The sequence below is a fragment of the Eretmochelys imbricata genome, chromosome 15 (assembly GCF_965152235.1).
Source record: "Eretmochelys imbricata isolate rEreImb1 chromosome 15, rEreImb1.hap1, whole genome shotgun sequence".
NCBI classification, from domain to species: domain Eukaryota; kingdom Metazoa; phylum Chordata; order Testudines; family Cheloniidae; genus Eretmochelys; species Eretmochelys imbricata.
In genome coordinates, this window is record NC_135586.1 from 30,342,781 (window position 1) to 30,367,704 (window position 24,924).

Here is a 24,924-nt window from a genome sequence, read left to right on the forward strand (position 1 = left end):
CACTGCTGCACAGGGCTGGCCCGCTGCCCTCTTCCAAGATGGCAACCTGAGACGGACGGGTAGAAAGGAAATTGCTGTCACGCATGGTTTGGGTCAGCAGATGGGAGCGCTGTACTGCCCTCACCAAAGATGGCGGCCGAGAAGAGCCGGATTGGAGGGAGGCTCACATTGCCCTAACCCAAGATGGCGGCCGGGGAGTCAGGGCGTGATACTACCCTCAGCCAAAACGGCGACCTCGGCCTCACGGAAGTACTAGGAAGGGTCGCTCCCGCCCACTTGGTTGCGGAGCCTTCAGGCGAAACCAATGCCCTGATGGGGCGGGGGCAGTTCTTCCACTTCCGCGTATTTTCCCCCTCCAGACAGTGGGCGAGCCTGAGGGTTGGAAGGGTCCATCTGCCTGCTAGAAAGGGGGCGGTAAGGGGTGACGTTCCCAGCCCCTGGGCTCGCTAGCGGGGCAAGGGGGCTGGCCCCGGAGCGGGTTGTGGGAGCCGGGAGCCTCCCCTATTCCGGCAGCCCAGTGGTTCGTTCCGACCGCTGCCCTGGCTGGTGGGAAACGTTCTGGGGAGAGAAGGAAAGCGAGGGGCTGGGGTCAGGCGAGGGGAAAGGTCAGCGGTAGGGTGAGAGGTCAGAGGAGGGGGAGAGATTGTAGGGGAGCGGGGCCCAGAGGGTGAGGGGGCTGGGGGCCTGTTGGGGGGGCTGGTGATTGGGAGCCTGTTGGGGGGCAGAGAGCGAGGGGGCTGGGGGCCTGTTGGGGGGGCAGAGGGGGCTGGTGGTTGGGAGCCTGTTGGGGGGCAGAGAGCGAGGGGGCTGGGAGCCTGTTGGGGGGGCAGAGGGGGCTGGTGGTTGGGAGCCTGTTGGGGGGCAGAGAGTGAGGGAGCTGGGGGCCTGTTGGGTGGCAGAGGGGGCTGGTGGTTGGGAGCCTGTTGGGGGGCAGATAGCGAGGGGGCTGGGGGCCTGTTGGGGGGCAGAGGGGGCTGGTGGTTGGGAGCCTGTTGGGGGGCAGAGAGTGAGGGGGCTGGGGGCCTGTTGAGGGGGAGCAGAGGGGGCTGGTGATAGGGAGCCTGTTGGGGGCCCAGAGAGCAAGGGGGCTGGCGTGTGGGTTGTTTGAGGGGGGTTGATGTGGGGAAGGTATTTGTGAGGCACTAGAAGGGGGTGGGACTCACTGGGGAGAGACTCTTGTGTGGCTAGGGCTGAGGGGCTTGGTAAGGGCCCTGTGAGAAACAAAGAGGGGGAGATCAGAGCGGGTAGGCACCCCCCAGGGAGGGTTGAGCCCTCATCTAATACGTACAGGATGAGCTCTTTAGGTGAGGCTAGTAGCAAATTTCCTCTGCACGTCTTAGTCTGGAATAATGACTACAGACAGCTGGATAAAGAGCTGGAAGGCAAGGTAAAATGGGCACCAGACCAACATATGGTGCTGTCCTTTTCTGAAACTACCCAAGGCAGAATACAAGACATGATAGACTGAAAATTAGATCAGGATAATAGATCATCTATATGCATTCTATGTGACATGGGGACTTAGAAAGTAACCTTATATCTTAGTTAAGTTTCTCTTTGTTAAACTTATTAGGGATTTATTTTTGTGGAGTTTTTTTACAGCTGTTTGTGATTAAAAGGAGATCACCTCAGGAGGGCACAGAGTTTATACCTTTTGTCATGCAACTTCTGCATATTAAATTTCTGACTATCTTTAAATAAAGCCAGATTCAAGGCACTGAGAGAGATACAGATGGATTGTAAAAAACTCTGTAGCTGACAGGAAAATGTTAGAAATCATTTGAATCAGGGCCAAAAGACAGGCAGATGTGATAGGCACTGATGCTTTTTGCTAGAAAAACAGCAAATAAGTACCACCTAGTTGGAGGAGGGGGCAACCAACACACAGTAAGGGTGTCAGCTACTGCCAAAGACAAAATACAAATTGATTTTTTTTATCAGAATATCCCCCTCAGGCAGCCAACAGTTCACTGAAAATTGAGGGGTTTTATTTTTCTTTCTTTATATTGTGTTGAGCCATTTATCTGTGGCTCAACACAGTACTGATCTGGTGGTAAGATTACTGCTGTGCAAAGATAGTCAATACAGTAATTTCCTTCCTTTTTAAGACACAAAGGGCTTATTTCAAGTGTAGTCCTCTGAGGTTCACTGGCTGCCTTAGAACATAGGAGCCCAGCAGCTTTGCACTTGCTAGAATATAGAATCACAACTGTGGTAGAAAATAGCTGATCATCATGGCTCACTGTAGAACAGAGAACACAAAAATCCAGCAGTCAGCCAAGAGCTGTGGTGAAAGTACCAGAGTTAAAAGAAAAGCAGTAGGAGAAGCATTCAGAAATCTGCATCAGATCCCAAGCAACAAATTTGCTAGTGTAACTCAGGTTACCAAGGTACTATGGTGATAGCTGCTTTAGGAATACACAGAGAGAACTTTGAGGTTCAGTAGTGCAGGGTACAAACTGGCAGAAGCATAGCCTGTTTGCTTGTATTGTGCCTGAGACAGAGGGTATGTGTTGTGAACTCTTCAGCTAATGCTACCTTCCGATACAAATCCTGGTTGTCAGCCACAACTCCAGCTGTACACTATGAAACACTAGTATTGGCTTAAAGCATACCTGTGGTGTTTCTTGAGAGTTTTGGAATGCTGTTACTGTCTCTAATTCATATAGTCTTCAGTCTGTACTAAGGAATTCTCTGTGCATGTTTTTGATCCCTTGGTTTCAGTGTTCATCTCTCTTTTAAGGTTATAGCATTATTCAAATAAACATTTGTAACTTAACAAAGATGATTTTACTACCTCAGTTTATTTTTATTATCTGTATTCTGGTATCACCCACAATGCATAAAGCCCTGTTTGTGCACACAGTAGTCCTGTTCCCTGCCCAAAAGAGCTTACAATATGAGAAGACAGGCAACATATGAAGGTTGGAAAGACCTATTCCATTAAGCCTGGAAACATCTGTCTTAAATGAAAGTTTTAAAAGGCATTCTGGGAGTACACTTCCTCTTACGTCTTCAGGACAAACTGCTTGCTGTGTGTGGCAGATGTGCTTTGATAGGGTTTGAGGGATTGAAAGAAACTCTAGCCAGATACAGTCAGCATATGAAATGATAAATGGCCATAATGTGCAGCTACAGGTTAATCCTAGCAAAGAAATTGAGATAAGACTGTTCCAAAGTCCTTTAATTTTTTGTCACTGCAATAGGCATTGCAGTTTGGGGAAAGTAGAACTGAAGATCATATGAGCTGCAGCAATGAGATGAGGATGGTTTAACTCAGATTCCTTTATGCTCACTGCTTGGTGTCTTAAATGTAATGCTGTCAAATAACCATGTTTAGTTATGTAATAACTTTCTTTTCTTAGCCCACTCTTGACTTTTCCAATTTTCCTTTAGTTATAGATGCTCTTCTGTTTCAAATCTCTAAAGCTAGTAGTGAAAAATATATGTAAGGTATGAGTATGTTTTGCTTGCATGTTTTGGATATTTGTGCCCTGTGTAGTTCCATTTCTTAGTGATTTGTAGAGAATGCACTCACTCTCCATTGTTCTGTGTGTCAGTCAAATAGATGTTTTTTAATTTTCATGTTCTTCCATATTCTTACCAAAAAAATACAAAATGTGCATTGTAAACCGTCACCTGCTCTTGAAATTTTTTTCTGATTTTAACCTGTTGGATATCTTCCATTATACCTTCCAGTGGCCATTTAACTGGTGACTGCCCATGGTACAAAATAAAAAGAAGGGAGCACTGTCTACTCCTCCTAAAAGAAACTGTTCATGAAGAAGCTGGGGTAGGGAGGAATAATATAGAATGTTTGTTTTTCTTTCCCCCCCTTTTCCTCCCTCTCGCTTCCCTCCCCTTTTCCTGTCATGGTGACACATACCTCCCTTACCCACAATCACTTCTATGGTGCCCAATTCTACTCCTGTTTGACTTTAGTAGGGAGGTAGGATCAGGCTTTTAAGAAGGCAAATAGGCAATTCAATAGCAGTATCAAAGCAAGTCATGTAGGATAAGTAGTTCCAAGCAACAACCTGTTCTGTAGAAATACATGTTGAGCTATTACAGCTTATTGCTGAAAATCTTTGTTTTAACTTTCTTAAATGTGTTCTGATTTTACATTTGATAGCTAATGCTGAAGCTGCACTAACTCTTGATTACTCAACAGGATGTTGATCAGCGTGACCCACGGGGTCGGACCTTGCTGCACCTTGCTGTTTCCTTGGGATATATAGAGTCTGCCAAAGTCCTCCTTCGACACAAGGCAGATGTTACCAAAGAGAATGCACAGGGATGGACAGGTAAGAGATCAGCTCAAAGGCAGTTAATAGTTTTCACCTTAAACACTGAAGGTCTAAAATCTGTCTATATAAATGTCACCTTAGGACTGTGGGATGTGGCTGCAGTGTTCACTTTGCTTTGTTAATATTAAGCCTTGCCTGTGTTTGGGTTTCTTGCAGTTTTACATGAGGCTGTAAGCACAGGAGACCCGGAGATGGCATACCTGATACTGCAGCATCGAGACTACCACCAAACGTCTGCGACACTTGGAGGGGTTCCTGAATTACTCCAAAAAATTAATGAGGTAAACGCTTAGTGAGACCTGAATTGCATGCTGGTCAATTGCATCTGGAGGAATTGTTAGTCTGGTTCTAGTTTACTTAAATCAGCAACTTTAAAGTCAGGATGATGCATTATTCAGTTCAATTTTGTGCCTATCAGCTCTATATAAACATATGGGAGACTATGGAGTTTTCTCTGTTTTTATTAATGATCTCGGGTCTTGGAGGAGGATGCTTATTCTTCCTATGTCAAAGGCTGAGAGTTATGTGCTTTTGTAGTAGAATAACAAATGACGAGTAATTCAGTAGAAAACAATGAAGAGTTAGACTTTTGCAGAACAGTGTTACACTCTGTGCCCATTAATTTAAATCAAATGACAAATATCAGCATATGTAAAATTCATACTTGTTGGTTTAATTGTGCTTCCTATCAGGAGCATCTCAAAACCTCTACTTTCTCTTGTTTCTAAAATATACATGTGACATACTGTACTGAATATTAATCTAGTGTTCTCTCCCTTGGTGGTTCATTTGAATACTTTGTTTCTACACTAGACTTCTGATTTTTATGTGGAAATGAAATGGGAATTCACTAGCTGGGGTAAGTTTGGTTTTTTGGGGGATTTTTTAAATCTTTCTTACCTCTGAGTTTTAAAAATTCCTGAAATAAAATGTATGTTTGCAAAGAAAACACAATTGTTGAGCCCTTACTCTCTCCCAACCCATATTTTTTCCCTTCAACTCACAAAGCCTTTTGAGATTTCAAGATTCCTTCTGATCACCTTAGTCTGCTGCACAAACTGTACCCTTCCTTCAAATATCTCTTGCTTTAGTTTTTTTTCTTTTAAAGGAGTACTGTGCTGAAGATTTTTCTAAGGCCATCCTGATATTTGGGAGACGTATAAGTTAAGACAGTTATACAAACATTATGCGTCAAGACATAAAATATTCAGGAAACTTATTCCTTTACACTGCAAAATAGCATTACAGGTTTTGACTTTCTCCAAACCACTACATATTTAGCCATTGCATGAGATGGGATACAAAATTGCATCAGGCCATTGGTCTGTTCTCATGGTTCGTTTCCCTATTGTGTTAATCAATAAATCAAGAATCAGTCCTGATAATCTCTCTGTTCTTTATTATCTAGACATCGATTCATAGGTTTAAGGCTAGAAGGGAACATTATAATATCTACTTTATGGCCTGCATAAACACAGACCATAAAATTTCACCAAGCAGTTTCACCAAGCGCATAACTTCTGGCTGAGTTTAGTCTTCCTACACTTGTCCTCTCTGTTAAGGATTTTTATATTTGCATCTGTGTGTGTCATTATGTTTCTTTTATAGTTCCACTCGTTTCCAGAGTGTGTCCAAATGATATCTGTCGCATCTGGAAAAGTGGAGCTAAGTTACGCGTTGATATCACGTTATTGGGCTTCGAAAATATGAGCTGGGAACGAGGGAAACGTAGCTTAATTTTCAAGGGAGAAGGTAAATGGTTTAGTACATCTGATTCATTGATCGTCAAATAGTACACAAACTACACTGACGGATTCCTAGTGTTACTAAAAGAACACATGTAATTATAAGCTTTATTTTTGCATGCTTTCACAGACTTACTTGTGCTGGGAAGTGCGTTTTCTGGGATTTCAGGTCACTGGGCTAAGCAGAAGTGGTTGGACTTTCTGTTAAGAAAAATCTTCTGGAGCAAATATGAATCACTAGAACTATACTTTACCCTTCTCTCCCACTCTCAACAAAAACAAAAAAGAAATCAGCTGTATTTTTCTTCTTAGAGGCCTGAATCTTCATTATTAGAGTCTCTTAAATCCATTATGCAAAATTATCATAAAAATGACTTGGGCGGGCAGGCACACAGTCTGCTTGCTCATACTTAAAAACCTTGCCATATGTAAGTGAGTGATTTAAAACTTTGCAAGGCAGCTTTAATTCTCACTTTAGTCTACAGTGTATGTCTTGGTCAGCTCTTCATCTTGAAGGTTTGTTCTGAAGTCTGTAGTCCGTAAAATATATTCTTTCATCAGATACTGGAGGCTGGGCAGAACTAATTGAGATAAACCATGATGACAAAGTTGTCACAACAGAGCGTTTTGAAATCTCCCAACAAATGAAGCGTCTGACTTTGGGCTCTATGACACCAGAAAGAAAGGAGGTAGAAAGACGCCTTACATCTCCAATTATTAATACGTGCCTTGATACTAAAAATATTGCTTTTGAAAGGTAAGGTATTTAAATTTTTCTTAATGAACAGATCCTCCAGATATGAAATATGCAAGATTATCATACTTGCAATGTAGTTTTTAAAAGCCTGGTAATATGCATCTTAAAAATAAAATGGGATGTAACAATAACTGCATATCTTGTTCCATATAGACACTTTATAACCTCTCAGCTCATTACTTCTTGTCTTGCAAACAATTTCCATTTAGTGTAAAGTCCATTTGCACCATAAGACATGGTTTCCCATATTAGTGGGGCAAGGGTTATAAATTCTGATTTCAGATATGTACCAGTGGTTCCTGCTTATTTTGTGAAGCATATGTGCAGTACTGAAAAACCAATAATAGGATTTACAGCTTTTCTTGACTTATTTATTCTACTCTGGCTTTAGTTTAATCATATAAGTCTATAAGAATATCTCTAAATATGACCAATTAGAAAAGACAGCAAACTACTTCGAACCCTATTCCTCCTTTTGTTACATTCATAGAATCTTAGAATATTGGGGTTGGAAGGGACCTCAGGAGGTCAGCTAGTCCAAGCCCCTGCTCAAAGCAGGACCAATCCCCAACTAAATCATCCCAGCCAGGGCCTTGTCAAGCCTGACCTTAAAAACCTTTAAGGAAGGAGATTCCACCACCTCCCTAGGTAACGCATTCCAGTGTTTCACCACCCTCCTAGTGAAAAAGTTTTTCCTAATATCCAACCTAAACCTCCCCCACTGCAACTTGAGACCATTACTCCTCATTCTGTCATCAGCTACCACTGAGAACAGTCTAGATCCATCCTCTTTGGAACCCCCTTTCAGGTAGTTGAAAGCAGCTATCAAATCCCCCCTCATTCTTCTCTTCCGCAGACTAAACAATCCCAGTTTCCTCAGCCTCTCCTCATAAGTCATGTGTTCCAGTCCCCTCATCATTTTTGTTGCCCCTCTGCTGGTCGTTTTCCAATTTTTCCACATCCTTCTTATAGTGTGGGGCCCAAAACTGGACACAGTACTCCAGATGAGGCCTCACCAGTGTCGAATAGAGGGGAATGATCACGTCCCTCAGTCTGCTGGCAATGCCCCTATGTATACATCCCAAAATGCCATTGGCCGCTTTGGCAACAAGGGCACACTGTTGACTCATATCCAGCTTCTCGTCCACTGTAACCCCTAGGTCCTTTTCTGCAGAACTGCTGCCGAGCCATTTGGTCCCTAGTCTGTAGCAGTGCATGAGATTCTTCCATCCTAAATGCAGGACTCTGCACTTGTCCTTGTTGAACCTCTTCAGATTTCTTTTGGCCCAATCCGCTAATTTGTCTAGGGCCTTCTGTATCCTATCCCTACCCTCCAGCGTATCTACCTCTCCTCCCCGTTTAGTGTCATCTGCAAACTTGCTGAGGGTGCAATCCACACCATCCTCCAGATCATTAATGAGGATATTGAACAAAACCGGCCCGAGGACCGACCCTTGGGGCACTCCACTTGATACCGGCTGACAACTAGACATGGAGCCATTGATCACTACCCGTTGAGCCCGACGATCTAGCCAGCTGTCTATCCACCTTGTCCTCCATTCATCCATCCCATACTTGTTTAACTTACTGGCAAGAATGCTGTGGGAGTCCGTGTCAAAAGCTTTGCTAAAGTCAGGGAACAACACATCCATCACTTTCCCTTCATCCACAGAGCCAGTTACCTCATATAAGGCAATTAGATTAGTCAGGCATGACTTGCCCTTGGTGAATCCATGCTGATTGTTCCTGATCACTTTCCTCTCCTCTAAGTGCTTCAGAATTGATTCCTTGAGGACCTGCTCCATGATTTTTCCAGGGACTGAGGTGAGGCTGACTGGCCTATAGTTCCCAGGATCCTCCTTCTTCCCTTTTTTAAAGATGGGCACCACATTAGCCTTTTTCCAGTCGTCCGGGACCTCCCCCGATCGCCATGAGTTTTCAAAGATAATGGCCAATGGCTCTGCAATCATATCCGCCAATTCCTTACATTAGTTTATCCAGGTGTTTAATCTGCATGGTCAAAGGAGCTCAAATGAGCTTGCTTTCTCTAGCAAGCATCTCTACTGTGCTACACATTCTTGGAGTGTTCTGGGGTGCTATAAAGCAGTTGTTATAACTGCTCGAAGGCGTGTGGATTTTTTTTTTGTTTGGTTTTTTTACTGCAAGGAAGAAGAGTTTGTCAAAACATGAATGCAGAATTGTATCCACTGAGGGACAGCAGTTATCAAAGCTCACTAATTAATTCCACTGGATGTGTAAAGATTTTTTTGAATACTGAGATATACTTAAGGGGTAACATTTTAAAGTGTTTAACTTCTAAGATTCACAGACTTTCAATGGGACTTAATTTCCTAAGTTTCTAAATTTCATTTTGAAAATGGGACTTAAGAGTGTTTGAAAACATTACCCGACGTTTCATAGATAAATGTTTCTTCAGCTCTACCAATCCAGTTCCCCAACTGTCAGCTACATGTTGCTCGTTGAAATAAAGCTCAGCAAGTTAGTAATGACTGACTGTGTGAAATGATGCAATGGTTTCCAGAAACTCCCAATTCCTAGCTGGTCAGGCATTCACATGACAAACGAAAGTCACAGTTCATTGGTCTCTGCAGTTAAGCCAAAGTCTGAATGTGAACAGAAATTAAAATACTCTGAGTCCTATGTTGGAAAAGGGTGTTGATGTTTGCAGGGACAACTTATGTTATCGCTGTACCTTTTCTCTAGAGCTGTTACTTTTGGTACCTCTCAAAAACACTATTCAAGTGAAATGTTGTTAGGGAAAACAGAGGCTTAGGGCTAAATATAAACTGCAAATACATAGACAATTGTGGTGTTTACTCTTTATCAGAAATACATCTGGATTTTGGGTATGGAGGACAGAGAAAGCAGAAGGTGTAAATGGTTATGAAGCAAAGGTAAAAAGCAATTATTTACAACTAAGATAATTCAATTAGCTATGAGATATAATTATGATCTTCTGTATCCCCTATGTATCTTGAATTTTTATAGTTTGCTTTGATATCTGTAACTTCTGTGTTTTTGCCACCAGATCTGTTTTTGGGGTGGGAAGTCTTGGAGAGGATACGAAATAGGAAGAGGGGTGTCTGGGGGTGAGAGCTGCGAGGGGTGAAGGGGAACATGGGATGACAGACGCCATGGAGATTGTAGCAGATAAGGGGGCAGGAGCTCAGGAAGTGGGGGTAGGAGCAAAAGCAGATAGGGAGAGGCTGCAGGGGAGAAAGGCAGAAGGGTATAACCACTAGAGAATGCTTTCTCCAGAACTTAGAGTTGAGCACTCAGAAGTTAGGAAATGCCACAGTTAAGGCCTCTGCGTCCCTAATTTGTCTCTTTGTGCATATGCATGATGATTAGTCTAAAATTACATGATCATGTTTATTTTCTGCGAGATCCAGTGCACAAGGTGAACCATGCTCTGGGAATGAATCGGGATAATGCATGTTCTCCTACTGTGAATAGAAAATCCTTGTTTCTGGTCTTGGCAAAGGCAATCTTGCCCTGCACATATCCATTCAGAATGCTGCTGCAAAGATAATTTCCCAGCCCGTCACTTTGACCAACTCACCCCCATCTTTTTGTGTCCCTCCGCTAGCTCTCCTTCTCTCTTGCATCAAACGTAAACTACTCATCTTCACTTTCAAAGCCCTTTTCCATCCCACGCCCACTCCACCTATCCTCTCTCATTCATTCTTGAAATGTTGACTGTCATCTGGACCTCTCTGCAGCATTCACTGCTGTTGACCATAAAGATACTATTGTCTCTCCTGAGAGAGGTGGCAGCAGTTAATGTAATGTGTTAAAATGGTTTAAATCTTTCCTGGAGGGATGCATCCTGTGAGTAGTGATGGGAAACTGCACCTCTGCCAATGGACCCTCCCTTGCGGAGCTGCACAAGGATCAATTCTCTCTCCAGTCCTATTCATCATCTACACACATCCATTAGGTGAGCTGGTAAGGCAACAAGGACTCCAGTGCCACCAATATGCAGATAATGGAGCTCTCTACCTTTCCTTCACCATGTGTCCATCCCACTGCCACAAAGACTGCCCAGTGCTTCGGTGAAATCCAAGGACAAAAAACAGCTGGCTGAAGCAAGACAGAAGCTGTGCTGGTGGGCCGAGAAAACCATTCTGAATGATTCACAGCCCTTGTGCAGTCAATTTTGGTTGAAGGTACATAACCACAATTGGTCAATTCTGTCTTATAGCTTAGGAGGCTCCTGAATTCATCACTGATGTGAAGTTCTCACATAGCAGCATCTGCAAGTAACTATTTCTACCATCTCCCATTGGCTAGGAAACTGGACAGTGACCTGGCCTCAGTTATTTATGCCTTTGTCACCTCGTTCGGAGTACAGCCATTTGGACCATTTCCTGCACATGAAGCCTTCAGTGCTTAGGAAACTCCAGTTGGTATAGAACACTGCAGCATGTCTCCTCAGCAACACTATGAACACATCAGACCCATCCTCAGCTTCCAGTGCTAGCTTCCTATAAAATATTGAGTCAGGTTTAAGGTCTTGGTCCTTACTTTCACGGTACTCAGTGGCCTGGACCTAAGGTCTCTAAAAGATAACTAAAGCTCTGGGATGACAACTCCACTCCTCTGGCATCATGTAACTTTCTACCATAAGAGTAAAGTGCATCTGTGCAGTAGACAGAGCTTTCTTGGAATTGCCCCAAGACTGGAACTCCCCCAGAAACTAAGGACCATCCCAAACCTCACCACCTTTCATTCTCAGTGCAAGGTGTACTTCTTTGACCTTGCCTTCTCTAAAATAAATCAGTAGTGGTGTGTATTATAAAATCCCAAACACAATCATCTCCTGCACACACTCCTTCCCCTGGGGAGAGGATGAGGGACCAATTATCTGTCCATTATTAGTCACATTGCTGTAAGCACTCAGATACTATGGTGATGAGCATGGAAGAAGAACCTGTGTAGAATAGAATCTAAAGGACCTCTGCTTCATCTGTTGCTAAAGTTAAAAGGGGATTCTGGTGAATGAGGGCAGGGAACTGCCGGAAGAGAAAACATGACTAGCGGTTGAATGCCTCTCTGGAGAATTGGTTTCTGTCTGGAGAATTGGATCCCTGCCTCTTTCACAGAGTCCATAGCATCACATGGGCAAGTCAAGTAAACAAACTTTTTCACTCATAGTCGCTAACTGTTCCTCATTTTCGAGTGCCTAACTTGATAGCCAGGTATTTTCTTTAGTTTTTGTTTGTGTCATTTTTGCAGAAGAGCTGAGAACCCAAAACGACACCTAACGTCAATGGGATAGGTACTCTGAACATAGCACTTTCTAAGTACTCTAAAAAATTGGGTCCTTGACTTGTCAAATTGGGCACTCAAAATTTGTTGACGCTTCTGACCTTAATTGCCCTGTGCTTTAGATCCCCGGGTGTAAAATGGGGATAATGCCCATTCACAGGGTCGCTAAGATAAATTAATTAATCTTTGTAAAGAACTAAGATATTGCAATGAGAGCACCATGGAAAACCTATGAAGAAATTCTAATTTACCTTTTGTTTGGTGAAGGATTTGGATGGTATGTAGTCTACTGCATTAGTTACTGTACATTAAATGAGGAATAAAATAAACAATGAATAGCTTCCCATTCAATGAGCACGGTCCATCCCGGGTGGGATGTGACCGTGTAATTAAACTGTAAAATAATGTAGATGCTCAAGGGGGCCAATTTAAGGTTTCCTTAATTCTGGCATTTCTTGACTTCTGAGTGTTGGTCTTTGCAGATTTATTGTTCTTTTAATGTGGTATGGGTTTTTTTTGTTTAAGTGTAGTGGCTTAAACCTGTACAATCGACCTGTGTGAAACTGAATTCATTTGAAGGTCTGGTATAGTAAAAAAAAAAAAAATGGGTAATGTAAATGGAACCTTCTCACCCCTCTGGTTGCTTGGAGTCAAACCAACAAGGTTTGAATCATATCACTACTGCGGAACCACTCCTAAGTATGAGAGCACGCTGGTGTGAGAGCCAGAGTTCCTTCTAGTTGTTGCATAATCAAAAGAATCATCAGCTAAATTCCATCTGCAGAATTTTATCAGTTACTTCTTAAGTAGAAAGAGAGAGAACACAGCCACAGCCTGACTGCTCTTCCCCGTCCCTCCTCCCTCAAAATTAACACAGAACTAGGGAATTCTACACTTCCTCAGCTTAAAGTGCCCATCCAATCTTTCAGCTGGAACCAACTTCATTAACAGGAAATTTGTCTGCAAGCACCTGAATCTTCTCCCAAGAGTCTCTGCAAGGGCCTGACCCAGTTCTCACTGAAGTCGATGACAAAACTCCTTTGACTTTTGCTGCTGTAGGATTGGACCTAAATGATGACTCGTGCTAGCTAGTTTTCCTTTGTTAATGGATTCTTGGATAGATATTTTTATATTGATTTTAGCAGCTTGCCCAGCAGATGGCTGTCTAGCTCAGCATTAGCATGGGACTCTGTCAAAATGACATAACAATACATGTTTCAGAGTAACAGCCGTGTTAGTCTGTATTCGCAAAAAGAAAAGGAGTACTTGTGGCACCTTAGAGACTAACCAATTTATTTGAGCATGAGCTTTCGTGAGCTACAGCTCACTTCATCAGATGCATCTGATGAAGTGAGCTGTAGCTCACGAAAGCTCATGCTCAAATAAATTGGTTAGTCTCTAAGGTGCCACAAGTACTCCTTTTCTTATAACAATACATATGTGTAACATTTTCAGCACTTCATGGGAATGTGAGTTAAATAGGCAGATCAAACAATCATGTTTCACTGATTTCCGATACATTAAAGGTAGGCAGATTCTTGCTCCTCCTCTTTCCCGTGCCTCTTGGTTTAACTTTTTGAATTTGTTGCTTCGGCATCTTTAAAGATGCTGCTTTTCTTATCTTTAATAGTTGTCAGTGGGCCCTGGTCTATGACTGGAACCCCTAGACGTGACAGTAATAAATATGATAGATAATAATAATATCCTTTTTAAAGGTCTATACGGCAAACAATGTGAATGTAGTCACAAAAATCCGAACAGAACACTTGACAGAAGAAGAGAAAAAAAGATATAAAGGTAACTTCCCATAGGTTATCTGAAACAAAATAGAACATTTTGTTAAGATCTTTGTACAAAGAGGCAGGACATAACCTTTGTGCACAACACATACATGGTGCAGAGTAACCAGGCAGGTTACTCTCACTTGCCTCTGAACCTGCTCTAGCTAATTCCAGTTGCTGTGTACTTGAGGTGGCTTATTACTTGGCTCTTTGAAGTTCTAATGTAAGTGAATGATTCTGTGTAGTTTTGATTTTATTTATTGGGAAAAGGTGTTTGAAAATTAGTGTCAATTTCCTTTAAAGCAGGGGTGGGCAAACTTTTTGGCCCGAGGGCCACATCGGGGTGCGAAACTGTATATGGAGGGCTGGGTAGGGAAGGCTGTGCCGGACCCCTCCCACTGACTGCCCCCCTCAGAACTTCCCCACCCATCCAACCCCCCCTGTCCCTTGACAGGCCCCCAAGCACCCCACGCCCTATCCAACAGCTCCCTGTCCCCTGACTGCCCCCCTGGACCTCCTGCCCCATATCCAACCCCCCGACCCCCTTACCATGCTGCTCAGAGCAGCATGTCTGGAGTCGCGCCGCCTGGCCGGAGCCAGACACACTGCCCTGCATGAGCGTGCAGCCCCGCCACCCCAGAGTGCTGCCCACGCAGCAGTGTGGCTGCAGGGGAGAGGGACAGTGGGGGAGGGACAGCGGAGGGCTAGCCTCCCTGGCGGGGAGCTCAAGGGCCAGGCAGGACGGTCCCACAGGCCGTAGTTTGCCCACGTCTGCTTTAAAGCCTCAAAAGGTGGTACCCTCCCCCATGGCTTCATTTTCTGTCCCTGCATATTCTCTGCCCTGAAGGCCTCTGTACTTTCACTTCATACGTGTTCACTTTACCTGGGTTAAAACTATAAGACGTCTGCGTTATTTTTGTACTCTTAATTCTGGGGTACGTATTGAGATTATAGTAGAAAGTGCAAGCGAGACCATAACCTTGTGTGAGGAAACAACTGCCTCTCAGCAGTCTTCAGACACTCCCAGAAACAAGGCGTGGTGGACAATGATGATACATTTTAGATGCCCCTGATGTTAGTGTCCTTAAAATCATAATCCCTTCCCTCTCATCTTGAACCCATTTTATTCTTAAATCTTGGGCTTTTCTAGCAAAGGGTTAATCGAAAACCAGCCTTGCCACAGTTGTCCCGCATTGAATGAGCAGTGCAAACAAGGCTCTGTTCATCTTCTCTCTATGGAGCTGGCGCTTCCCTTGTCACAGAGCCTGAGCGATGCATGTGCACGTCTGTGTTAATTAACTCTGCTAATGAGCCTATTCCTCCCTGCTCCCTTTTTCTCCAGCTGACAGAAATCCACTGGAATCTTTTCTTGGTACTGTAGAGCATGAGTATGGTGCGCAGGTGAGTAAAATCTTCAGTGACTCTAAAAGCAGTCTCCGCAGTGTTGAGAAGTAACTCGAATGAGTTATGTGGATCTTATGCCACAGCCTCATCGAAACTGTTTCTTCAATTCTAGAAACATAGTTCAAACGCTGGGTTCTAGATTTACTCTTGAGAGTTTTAATCCCCCCACCCCCACCCGTTGCTGTAAGAGCGTAATGGTACCTTTCCTTTTGAAGAAGCTCATGACTGGGGGAGGGTCATGGAATCTGGAAGGAAGAGTGGGAAACTGGGCTGCTGGAGTGAGATGAGAATCTGAGGGTTTGCCATGGGCTTCTAGTCTTACCCTTCCCCCTCCTCCCCCCCCCCCCCCCCAAAAGAAGACTGGAATAACCAAATGTGCTGAAACTATAAATTTGCAGACCTGCAGCAGCTTTGGGCTGAGGATACGATGTTTCAGTGGTGCCCCAGCAATACTAAGAGGTGACCGGGGGTACAAGCGCTGCAGCAGCACGCTGGCATATAGCAGCTTTGAGAAAGGAGTGTAGTCCTTGGGTCCTGTGCGGAGTGTGAATTATTGATGTTACCAACTCTGCATAAGAGAGAATGCTTTTACATCTGTACAGGTTTAAAGATGAGTAGATAATGGATTTACCAGCTGATGGCTCTGCCATGAGTTTGGCTGAGGATCTTGCATGGGATGGTTAGGTACTCGGCCTTCTTTGAATTTGAAGTCCCCACCATAATACTGGCTACTCTGAATAATGCAGAGCCTGGGACTGCTTTATATTATGTATTCAGTGTAGTTGTAGCCATGTCGGATCCAGGATATTAAAGGGACAAGGTGGGTGAGGTCATATCTTGTATAGGACCAACTTCTGTTGGTGAGAAGGATAAGCTTTTGAGCCACACAGAGCTCTTCTTCATAGTTTCTAACTTCGATGTGTTAAATCCTCACACCACTCTAGTTTGGCTACATTTTTGTAGGTAGACTCTCCTGTCTTCATAAAGCATTGTAAGATCTACAGTCTGCATGAAAAGCACTATATTAATGTGTAGATCTGTCTTTTAGGCTGTTGTACCTATGTGTTCATTTCACTGCTGACTTTCGGTTTAGGTAAAACGTGCTGCTTTATGCAGTTGTCACTTAGATTGCACTAGAATTTGAGTTACCAGCTGAAGCTTTCTGTAGGAGGGGTTGATGGCTACCTATTATGTACTGTTTATTTTTACAGGACCTCACAACAGAGTATGCCACAATGAATAACCCTACAGCCATTACTCTGGAGGAATATTTTGACCCGAAGTTTGATCTGAAAGATAGGGACATAGGAAGACCCAAAGAAGTCACTATTAGAACACAGAAGTGAGAAATGTTAATGTATAACTTGAAATGATCTTTCCTTAAACTCTTCCTGTTTGAGGTCTACCTGCTTTGATTCTCCTCCAGTGTTTTGCTTTTAGAAATCATATTGTAAATTTCTAATACAATTCACTTTATTCAGGGAGCGGGGATTGAATTAAGGGTGGCATTTTCAAAAGCACTCAATCTTGGCCTGCCCATGCTCCCTATAAAACCAGTGGGAGGAGAGTTAAGCAAATGCTAACCATTTTAGTAAAATCCTACCCTTTATACAAGTGAATGGTGCCAGTCTGTCCGAGGGCTCTGGAGGCTGAAGTCCATCAGCAAAGCAGACGTAACATAGAGTGTGCCAACACTAGCTTCTCTCATACTGTGCCTCAAATCTGACTGGGAGAGCAGTTTGGTCTTTGTGTGTGGCTGATCTCCAGCCTCTGAGACCTCCAACAAGGGTGACAGTTATGAGGCTTGATTTCTGTGATGCACACATCTCTCTGCTGGAAACTAGACTGACATCACCTTCTCACTGCCTGCATTCCAAGCCATTCTTAGATGGTAATTATTCTTGGTCCTTACTGCTTACCAGGGTTATAGTTCATCTAGGCCACAGCTTCAAAAAGAAGCTATGTAACCCAGTATGTGCCAGAGCCATATAATTCATTTTCCAACCCGAGTGGTATTATCATCAGCCTAATACTGTGTGTATTTTGCTACATGTATAATACAAAAGTGAAAACTCTTCTAATATCCTTGTGTATAACTCACTGTTACAGGTTTAAAGCAACCTTGTGGATGTGTGAAGAATTCCCCCTCTCTCTCATGGAGCAAGTCACTCCGATCATCGATCTGATGGCCAGAGCTAGTGCTCATTTTGCTAGACTTAAAGACTTCATCACTTTGGAATTTCCACCTGGATTTCCTGTCAAAATTGGTACTGTTCTGCAGTCTTTTGCACTTAGATTCTTTTTTCATTTCCATTTTGCTTCTATTCTTGTTCTCCAACCACAGCACAAAAGTTTAAAAACGGGGACAAAAATTAACATACAGTTCAGTTCCTAAAAATCCCACCTGTCACCACATCCATCTTCCAGTCAGAGAACCTAGGAAAACAGCTGAGCCTTACCATATATCTGGATGGTCCTTAAATCTAAGCTCAGAAGGACCAAGTGGGGAAGTGAATTCCAAAGGCAAAGACACCTCGCTAAGAACTAGCTATTGCTAGTCCCTTCTATTAGCACTAGTGCCTTGCATAACTGCAACTGTTTCAGTATCTCAAGAGACCACCTCTCTCCTCACAAAGCTGGGACTCAAATAATTGGGGCTTTATAGGACAAAATCAACATCTTAAACTTCACAAAGGTGGCCACTGTAGGCAAGAAGCAAGGTGTGCTATGCTCTCTTCATGGAGCTGTGGCTTAATAAAGGGGCCACCACTGCATTCTACATTAGCTGAAACTTCCAAATGGTATCAAGGCGTGTCCCTGTGAGGAGTGAATTGCAGTGATCAGCACCGGGTATACTGGGGGGAGGTGGGTTGGTTGACTGTTCTATGAATATAATGCATGTCTAAAAACTTCACTTGCACAATGCTAAGTTATGAGACAGACGGACTACTGAAATTTTATTCTGTGGGAAAGTGAGGTGCAGTTCACTGTGCGGTTACACAACATCGGTGAGATTTATCTATGTAAGCATGTATAAAAACCCATTGCAGCTGCTGTAACTGGAAACGTGTGTGGCTCTGCTGTGTCTCACACAAATCTTGTACTTCTTCCATTTACAGAAATTCCCTTGTTTCATGTGCTTAATGCTCGAATTACATTTGAAAATGTTAATGGCTGCAGGACAGCTGAGGAAACTTCATCACAAACGGCTGAAGGTGCACAGGGTGAGTTGGGTAAGAAGGTGTAAAGCTCTGGTGGGTTTATGCGAGGGGTTTGTTTGTGTACTTGCTATCAGTGGGATTTATAGAATAAAGCAAACCTGTAGGCTGTTCGGACTTGACCTGAAGAGACTACAGTAGGTGGTAGTTCTTACCGTAACTGATCTGGAAAGCCATATGTGTCGTAAAATATCTCAGTGGCTAGAATGTATTCACCAATCAGATTAACCTATTCTCACTTCAAAACCCCCACCCAATTGCCTGTTCTGGGATAACTCCTTGGGTACTGGAGACTAACGTTCTTGCCTTTGTTTATACAAAACCTACGTATGTGAGAAGTACAATGGTAAATCGTCAGCAATGGATTTGTTTCCATGCTAGTATAGAATGGGTTACAATGGGGATGGTGTGCACGATAACGGGGAAACAACATTACATATGTATAATGCATTCCCCTGTGAGCTTCTGACAAACTCTTCTGCTAGGAATCAGCAGCCTTAGTGGTAGGTTGGCTGCACTTCAGTGTTTCTTAACTTTTTGGCAAACTTGCCTCTCTTTTGACTGACTTATCAAAGTACAGTGTAGCCTGCTTAGTTCTTTGGTGCCACATGTTGGTTTTCCCTGCTGCAAAACTTGTTGGCACCATGTTCATCTATCTTCTATTTGTTCCTGTACCTTGGCTGCTATATAAGCCTCTCCGGACCCCATTCACATAGGACAGATGTACTATGGGTGGTTTGTCTGAACCAAAGGCCAAGATTATAAAAGGGTTAAAAAAAAAAAAACTAGATAAGTTCATGGAGGATCGGTCCGTCAGTGGCTATTGGGCAGGGATGCAAAACTATGCTCTGAGGTATCCCTAGCCTCTGTTTCTCAGGAGCTGGGCATGGGCAACAGAAGATGGATCACTCAATGATTCCCTGTTCTGTTCATTCTCTCTGGAGCACCTGGCCTTGGCCACTGTTGGCAGACAGGATACTGGGCTAGATGGACCATTGGTCTGACCCAGTGTGGCCGTTCTTATTTTCTTGGGGCTCTTGTTTTGGCTTATTTATATAAATAAAAGTGGGCTTTGGGAGTTGATTTTTTGGATTAACAAGCTGTAAGCATACAATACAGTATATCTTTAACTACATTTTTAGCTTCTAAAGCCTCTAGCTTTGAGGTCGACCAGTCTGTGTTTGAGATCCCCAAATCTTACCACACTCAGCATGATGGTAGAAATGTGCGTGTGCAAGATGAAGATAATGAAATAATGCAGTTTGCTATTCAGCAGAGTTTGTTGGAGTCCAGTGGGAATAAAGTAAGTCTGTACTGCCAGCTGGTCTATGTTCTTTCTTTTTCTAGATACAGTGTAGTATGTCTCCTTTTCCCTCAGTCCTAGTTTTGACTTGGAAAAATTTACTTGGCTAGTTTAAAAATGAAGTACCAGTTTACCAAAGTAATTATACACCTAATAGAGAGTTAGCTTCTTGTTTCAGCTTTATATTATCCACCAAAGCAATATTTCTTTATTTTAACATGAACTGTATATAGCAAGACATGTCTCTAAACTCATACCAAGGAATTTATAGCTTCTACAGGAATGGATATTGTAATATTGCAGTTTTCGAAAGAATCTTAACACAGAAAGTTTTTGAAACTTGTCACAGCAAATATCAATGAGATATTCATGTTTGACTTAGAAATGACTTTCAGATATGACTTGCATTGCTAATTCCTTCGTCACTGTGGTCTTTCCCCCAGGAAGCCTTAGGAATGCATGCCAATGGAGCAGTTGCTTATGCGCAGGACTTTAATATACAGTATCAAAGGTAATTTAAGCTTTTCTAAAAATTCTTAAATGCGCTAGGCCAAATATTTGGGCCAGAGTGTAAATACTTCCAACAGTAGGCCACAGGCATGCTGCACTTTGTATAGCCAAGTAGGAGAGCACCCAGGCATATAAGGCAAGGCACAGCAGAAGAATAGAAGCCCAGATCACTTATTTTGTGGTACTGCTAGTCCGCAAGAAGAACCTCAAACGAGTCTCCTGGTATAGTAGAATATGGCCTTGCTAGCTCAGTCTCAGGATTGGAGTTTGGGTTTCTTTGACCAGCCCTGGAACACCCTCTGATCAAAGGATCCTTTATCGAACTAGATCAGAGTTCAAGATTCTCTTTTTCTCCTTCAACAGCTGCTAATGTGACCCCTCTACCAAGTGTCATCACCCTTATTTACCAAACGCTGGACACTTGAGAATTTTTGTGTTTTGTCCCAAACTTAAGTTGCCTGTTGCAAATTTAGGAGCAAATTTTTAATGGCCCTCTGAAAACAGGCTGCAGTATCTTAGATTCTTCCTCTTGCTGACGCAAACAAGCGTTTGTGCAAAGCGCAAAGAATATCTCACCGTCAGCTCTGCACACGCAGATGGTTGTGCTTACGAACTTGGTGAGGGCACACTCAGAGGCTGCTGGAAACAGCCATTAGGGAGCAGATCTTCCATAGCAGGCTCTCAGGAGCTTTCAGAGAAAAATGGATTTCATGTTTGGAACCTGTATGACTACTACTCCTTCGCAGAACACAACCCTCTCTGTAACGGTCCTGTGGGTTGCTTTCTTCCCCTTCAGGAAAGAGAGGCGCTCTGGCAGTTGGAGAGTCTTCATGGAGACACTGCTCGAAAACTGATAGTAAAGTGAGATATGTACCTCTCAGCTCTTGAAACTGTATTTCTCTCTCACCAGGGCACTTCAGGAGAGCTTTGTTATGAGTTCAAGTACTCCTCATTTTAGCACCCCAAATGAGTCTTCCAGTTTTGATAAAGACTTACAGCTTGCTATGGAGTTGTCTGTCAGAGAGCAGCAGGAGCAGGAGAAAAGGCGTCGTGAAGAGGAGGAAGAAGAATTTCAACAAGCTTTGCAGCGCTCTCTCACAGAAAAATAGATTCCTCCTTCGATCCTCTGAAATAGGGGTGCCTCAATGTGTGTGATACTGAGGGCTGCAGTAGCTAGGAACCTGAGGACCACTCTTGGGTTGCATAAGTAGAGGATGTCCTAGCCACCTTTTAATTGTCACCTTTAACATAGAGATGTGGCCCAGAGATGCTACAGCTCTCGGCATGCAGATCTCCATCTCGATCCAAGTGCCCTGGCGTGTTGTGTGCGGACACCTGTAGTTTCTATGGGCTGCTACCTCCATGATTAAAGGTGAGGGCAGCGGTAGAATTCCAGGAGCTATATTTGCCTCCCAGGTCATGTCCTGTTCAAAAATGTCATTATGGGAAGAGAGAGAGGAAATATATTAAAGAACTGGAAACCTTGCCTGGGCTATATATGTAGGAGCACAGCAATGTTTCAGAACCTGATACATAGAGAGTTCAGAAGAGAAACTTCCTTATTACCTACCAAAGAAATATTAATCTGTTCAGTCTTTTCTAGTAATTGAATGCCAGTTACTGTTTCTTTTCTAAATAGAGAGGAGAATGTGCGAAGTAGTCTTTCACTCCAGCGAGTGTTTTCCATTAGGTTTGGGTGCACGTGGCTGAGGATATTTCCTCTCTGCAGTTCCTGAGCATTTAAAATGCAGCTATACTTATTAATATGGTTGATTTTTAAACTTGAGTGAATTCAGGCTAGAGGTGCACTCAAGATAAAACTAATGCTCTCTGGACAAGGGCAAAAAAGATAGCTAAGAAGTTTTTTTTCCCTTGAAAAGGGGACTACCTGCTCATTCAAATAGAGGTTTCTCTGTAGTGATTCAAGACCAGCTTAGTTCACACAATCAAAGAGGGCAGCAAGAAAATACATAACAGAAATAGGTGCTTTTTTTAAAAGATCAATTTACTTTTTTTTGTGAAAGAAATTTACACTGATTTGGAGGTAGTGTGCTGAATTCATACAGAGAAATTAGGTGAAATTTTCATGTATGCCTATTAGTAAGTAAGTTCTGCCATCTCAAAGGGAAATATAAATATTGCTTTTTTAAAAGTCAAGTGTAAATCCTTCATGTGAATACATATTTTTTATCTTAATCTTTTTATTGATTTTTAAGACAAACCAATTCAATACGATTACACTCATAGGGAATAGTGTCATTAGCAATACAGGAGTGTGTTTTTCCCAGGTTTTCTCAGGTCTTCATTCATACTATATATTTTTAGTTCTTTTGTCTTCACTTTTGTGTAAATGTACGCAGCATATATGCTGTGATTGTCAAATGCACTCCTCCAGTACACACTGTACAACCACAGGAAAGCCTTATTGCAGTGAAACATATTACTGAGCAATATTTCCTACTTATAGCTGGCAGAAGTGCAAAGAAACCTATGGTACATGTGGTCTTATCCTGCATTTGTTACTCAGGCAAAACACAGAGCTGCCTCTGGCTCTGTGGTAGACTATTAACCAATCTAACTTGCAATAAAATGGACATGATCACCATCAGTAAAAGGTAATTTAGAACTCCATTTCATACCATATAATCATCCATTGTTTGATGTAGCAATCAGATTAAAATTCCTTGTATGCACCTTGTGCCAGTATAATCTGTGCCATGTTTGTTTCAGACTATGCAGCTTGCATTTCATAAAACTTTAACTTCATCCCTAAATAGCTTATTTGGTATTAGCAGCAACACTGTCATTTGCTTACCCAGAAGCAGCTATACTTGGGAATTGTTGCTCCTCTTTGAAAAGAGATTTGCTGTAACTGTCACACCTTGTTGGGGTTGTGAAATAACAAATAAAATAATTCAGTTTTTTTTCCTCATGGAAATAAAGAGCATTGCTCCCTTTAAGAGCATTTGTCTGTCACTCTGATTACTAATAGAAAAACAAGATCTCAAACCCAGCTTCACCCCAGCAATTTAGTTTTTGTGCTTTGGTCACCATAAACTGAATAAAAAGAAAAGGAGGACTTGTGGCACCTTAGAGACTAACAGCTGCAGCTCATGAACGCTTATGCTCAAATAAATTTGTTAGTCTCTACGGTGCCACAAGTCCTCCTTTTCTTTTTGTGGATACAGACTAACACGGCTGCTACTCTGAAACCTGTCATAAACTAAATGTTCATTTGCTTCTTACTCCCTGAAGCGTCCTCCCAAATGCGAGTGGAAACTGGGGGGGGGATAATAAGTGTTTGTTAAGCACATACATTTTATTCTAGGCAGAGCTGGCACCAACAACCATAGGTCAGGTGGCAGAATACTTTCCATTATAAAATGCTCTTTTCAGTTGCTGTACAACTGTGACCATTTGGACTGAAACTTACCATGCCTGGTGTCTGCCTTAGGCCAGATTACTATTTTGTTTTTTAAGATTCAGCGCTTTTTGAGAACAAAGCTTGTAGGTGGGGGAAAATGTTGGTAAAACTGTTAAAATCATGGGTTTCAGAGTAACAGCCGTGTTAGTCTGTATTCGCAAAAAGAAAAGGAGTACTTGTGGCACCTCAAAATCTAACCAATTTATTTGAGCATGAGCTTTCGTGAGCTACAGCTCACTTCATCTGATGCATACTGTGGAAAATACAGAAGATGTTTTTATACGCACAGACCATGAAAACATGGGTGTTTATCACTACAACAGATTTTCTCTCCCCCCACCCCACTCTCCTGCTGGTAATAGCTTATCTAAAGTGCTCACTCTCCTTACAATGTGTATGATAATCAAGGTGGGCCATTTCCAGCACAAATCCAGGTTTTCTTCCCCCCCCCCCCCCCCTTGTTGGTAATAGCTTATCTAAAGTGATCACTCTTTAACTGACAGGTTTCAGAGTAACAGCTCACAAAAGCTCATGCTCAAATAAATTGGTTAGTCTCTAAGGTGCCACAAGTTCTCCTTTTCTTTTTATTCTTTAACTGAGAAGCTCTACTTCCTCCATGCTCTGGAGCAGGGATGTATGCATGGCCTTGAGCTTGGGAGGTGATACTTGCGGCTCTTGGCAAAATCTGGCCAAATTTGCCCAGGTTGTAAGCATCTGAAAAAAGCCAGCAATTCCCACATACACAGTAGAGGCTTGTCATTAATTAGCAGCTACCTTCTCTGCACTGAGTGTCCTTGATTGCTCTAGCCTTGGGCTGCAGGAATTAAGCAGCACTTGCACTGCGTTTACTCCCCCCAGTGACTGCAGCGGGACTGGACACAAGAGCTGAGAACAGGGAGACTCTCTCTTGCTGGGGTTCCCAGAGAATGTAGAAAAGAAACACCCTCAGTGGGACTGAGACAGGAGCTGGGATCAGGGGGGTTGGCATGCTGGGACAGGATCGGACTAGGAAAAGAGCGGGCCTGGGACTGGCTGGAAAGAGGGGTGACTAGCGGTGCCTACACTTCTGAATTGACTGTAACATTGTTAGCCCCTGCTGGGCCCAATGACACAATTTCCAGCCCTTGTTTGATTTGTTTGAACCCTGTCTAGAACTCCCTTTCCTTCCCCACCTCCTGGGATG

At 43.0% G+C, this 24,924-nt stretch overlaps 1 protein-coding gene across 4 annotated transcripts; it reads left to right on the forward strand.

The window, feature by feature from the left end:
• The first annotated feature begins 1,125 nt into the window (after positions 1 to 1,125).
• Positions 1,126 to 23,277, forward strand: ANKRD13A (ankyrin repeat domain 13A). Of its 4 annotated transcripts, none has more exons than XM_077835444.1 (15): positions 1,126 to 1,387; positions 4,172 to 4,304; positions 4,464 to 4,588; positions 5,121 to 5,166; positions 5,916 to 6,059; positions 6,614 to 6,809; positions 9,658 to 9,724; positions 13,817 to 13,898; positions 15,225 to 15,283; positions 16,498 to 16,628; positions 17,396 to 17,553; positions 18,406 to 18,510; positions 19,647 to 19,807; positions 20,251 to 20,318; positions 21,228 to 23,277. In XM_077835444.1, exons 1-15 carry the CDS (start codon positions 1,292 to 1,294, stop codon positions 21,424 to 21,426), a joined length of 1,770 nt encoding a protein of 589 aa, XP_077691570.1. In that variant the 5' UTR covers positions 1,126 to 1,291; the 3' UTR covers positions 21,427 to 23,277. The 4 variants fall into 4 exon arrangements, with proteins under 4 accessions (XP_077691570.1, XP_077691571.1, XP_077691572.1 ...); XM_077835447.1 differs by lacking the exon at positions 1,126 to 1,387 and adding an exon at positions 3,777 to 3,793; XM_077835445.1 differs by lacking the exon at positions 5,916 to 6,059 and having other exon boundaries at positions 1,127 to 1,387.
• The last annotated feature ends 1,647 nt before the right edge of the window (positions 23,278 to 24,924 follow it).

What these genes read in the sequence shown, in the direction of transcription:
- ANKRD13A (XM_077835444.1), top strand. Translation starts at nt 1,292, where the DNA reads ATGAGCTCTTTAGGTGAGGCTAGTAGCAAATTTCCTCTGCACGTCTTA. An exon ending in ATAAAGAGCTGGAAGGCAAG is followed by an intron (nt 1,388 to 4,171) that starts GTAAAATGGGCA and finishes ATTACTCAACAG; the next exon opens with GATGTTGATCAGCGTGACCC. An exon ending in TGGAGTCCAGTGGGAATAAA is followed by an intron (nt 19,808 to 20,250) that starts GTAAGTCTGTAC and finishes TCTTTCCCCCAG; the next exon opens with GAAGCCTTAGGAATGCATGC.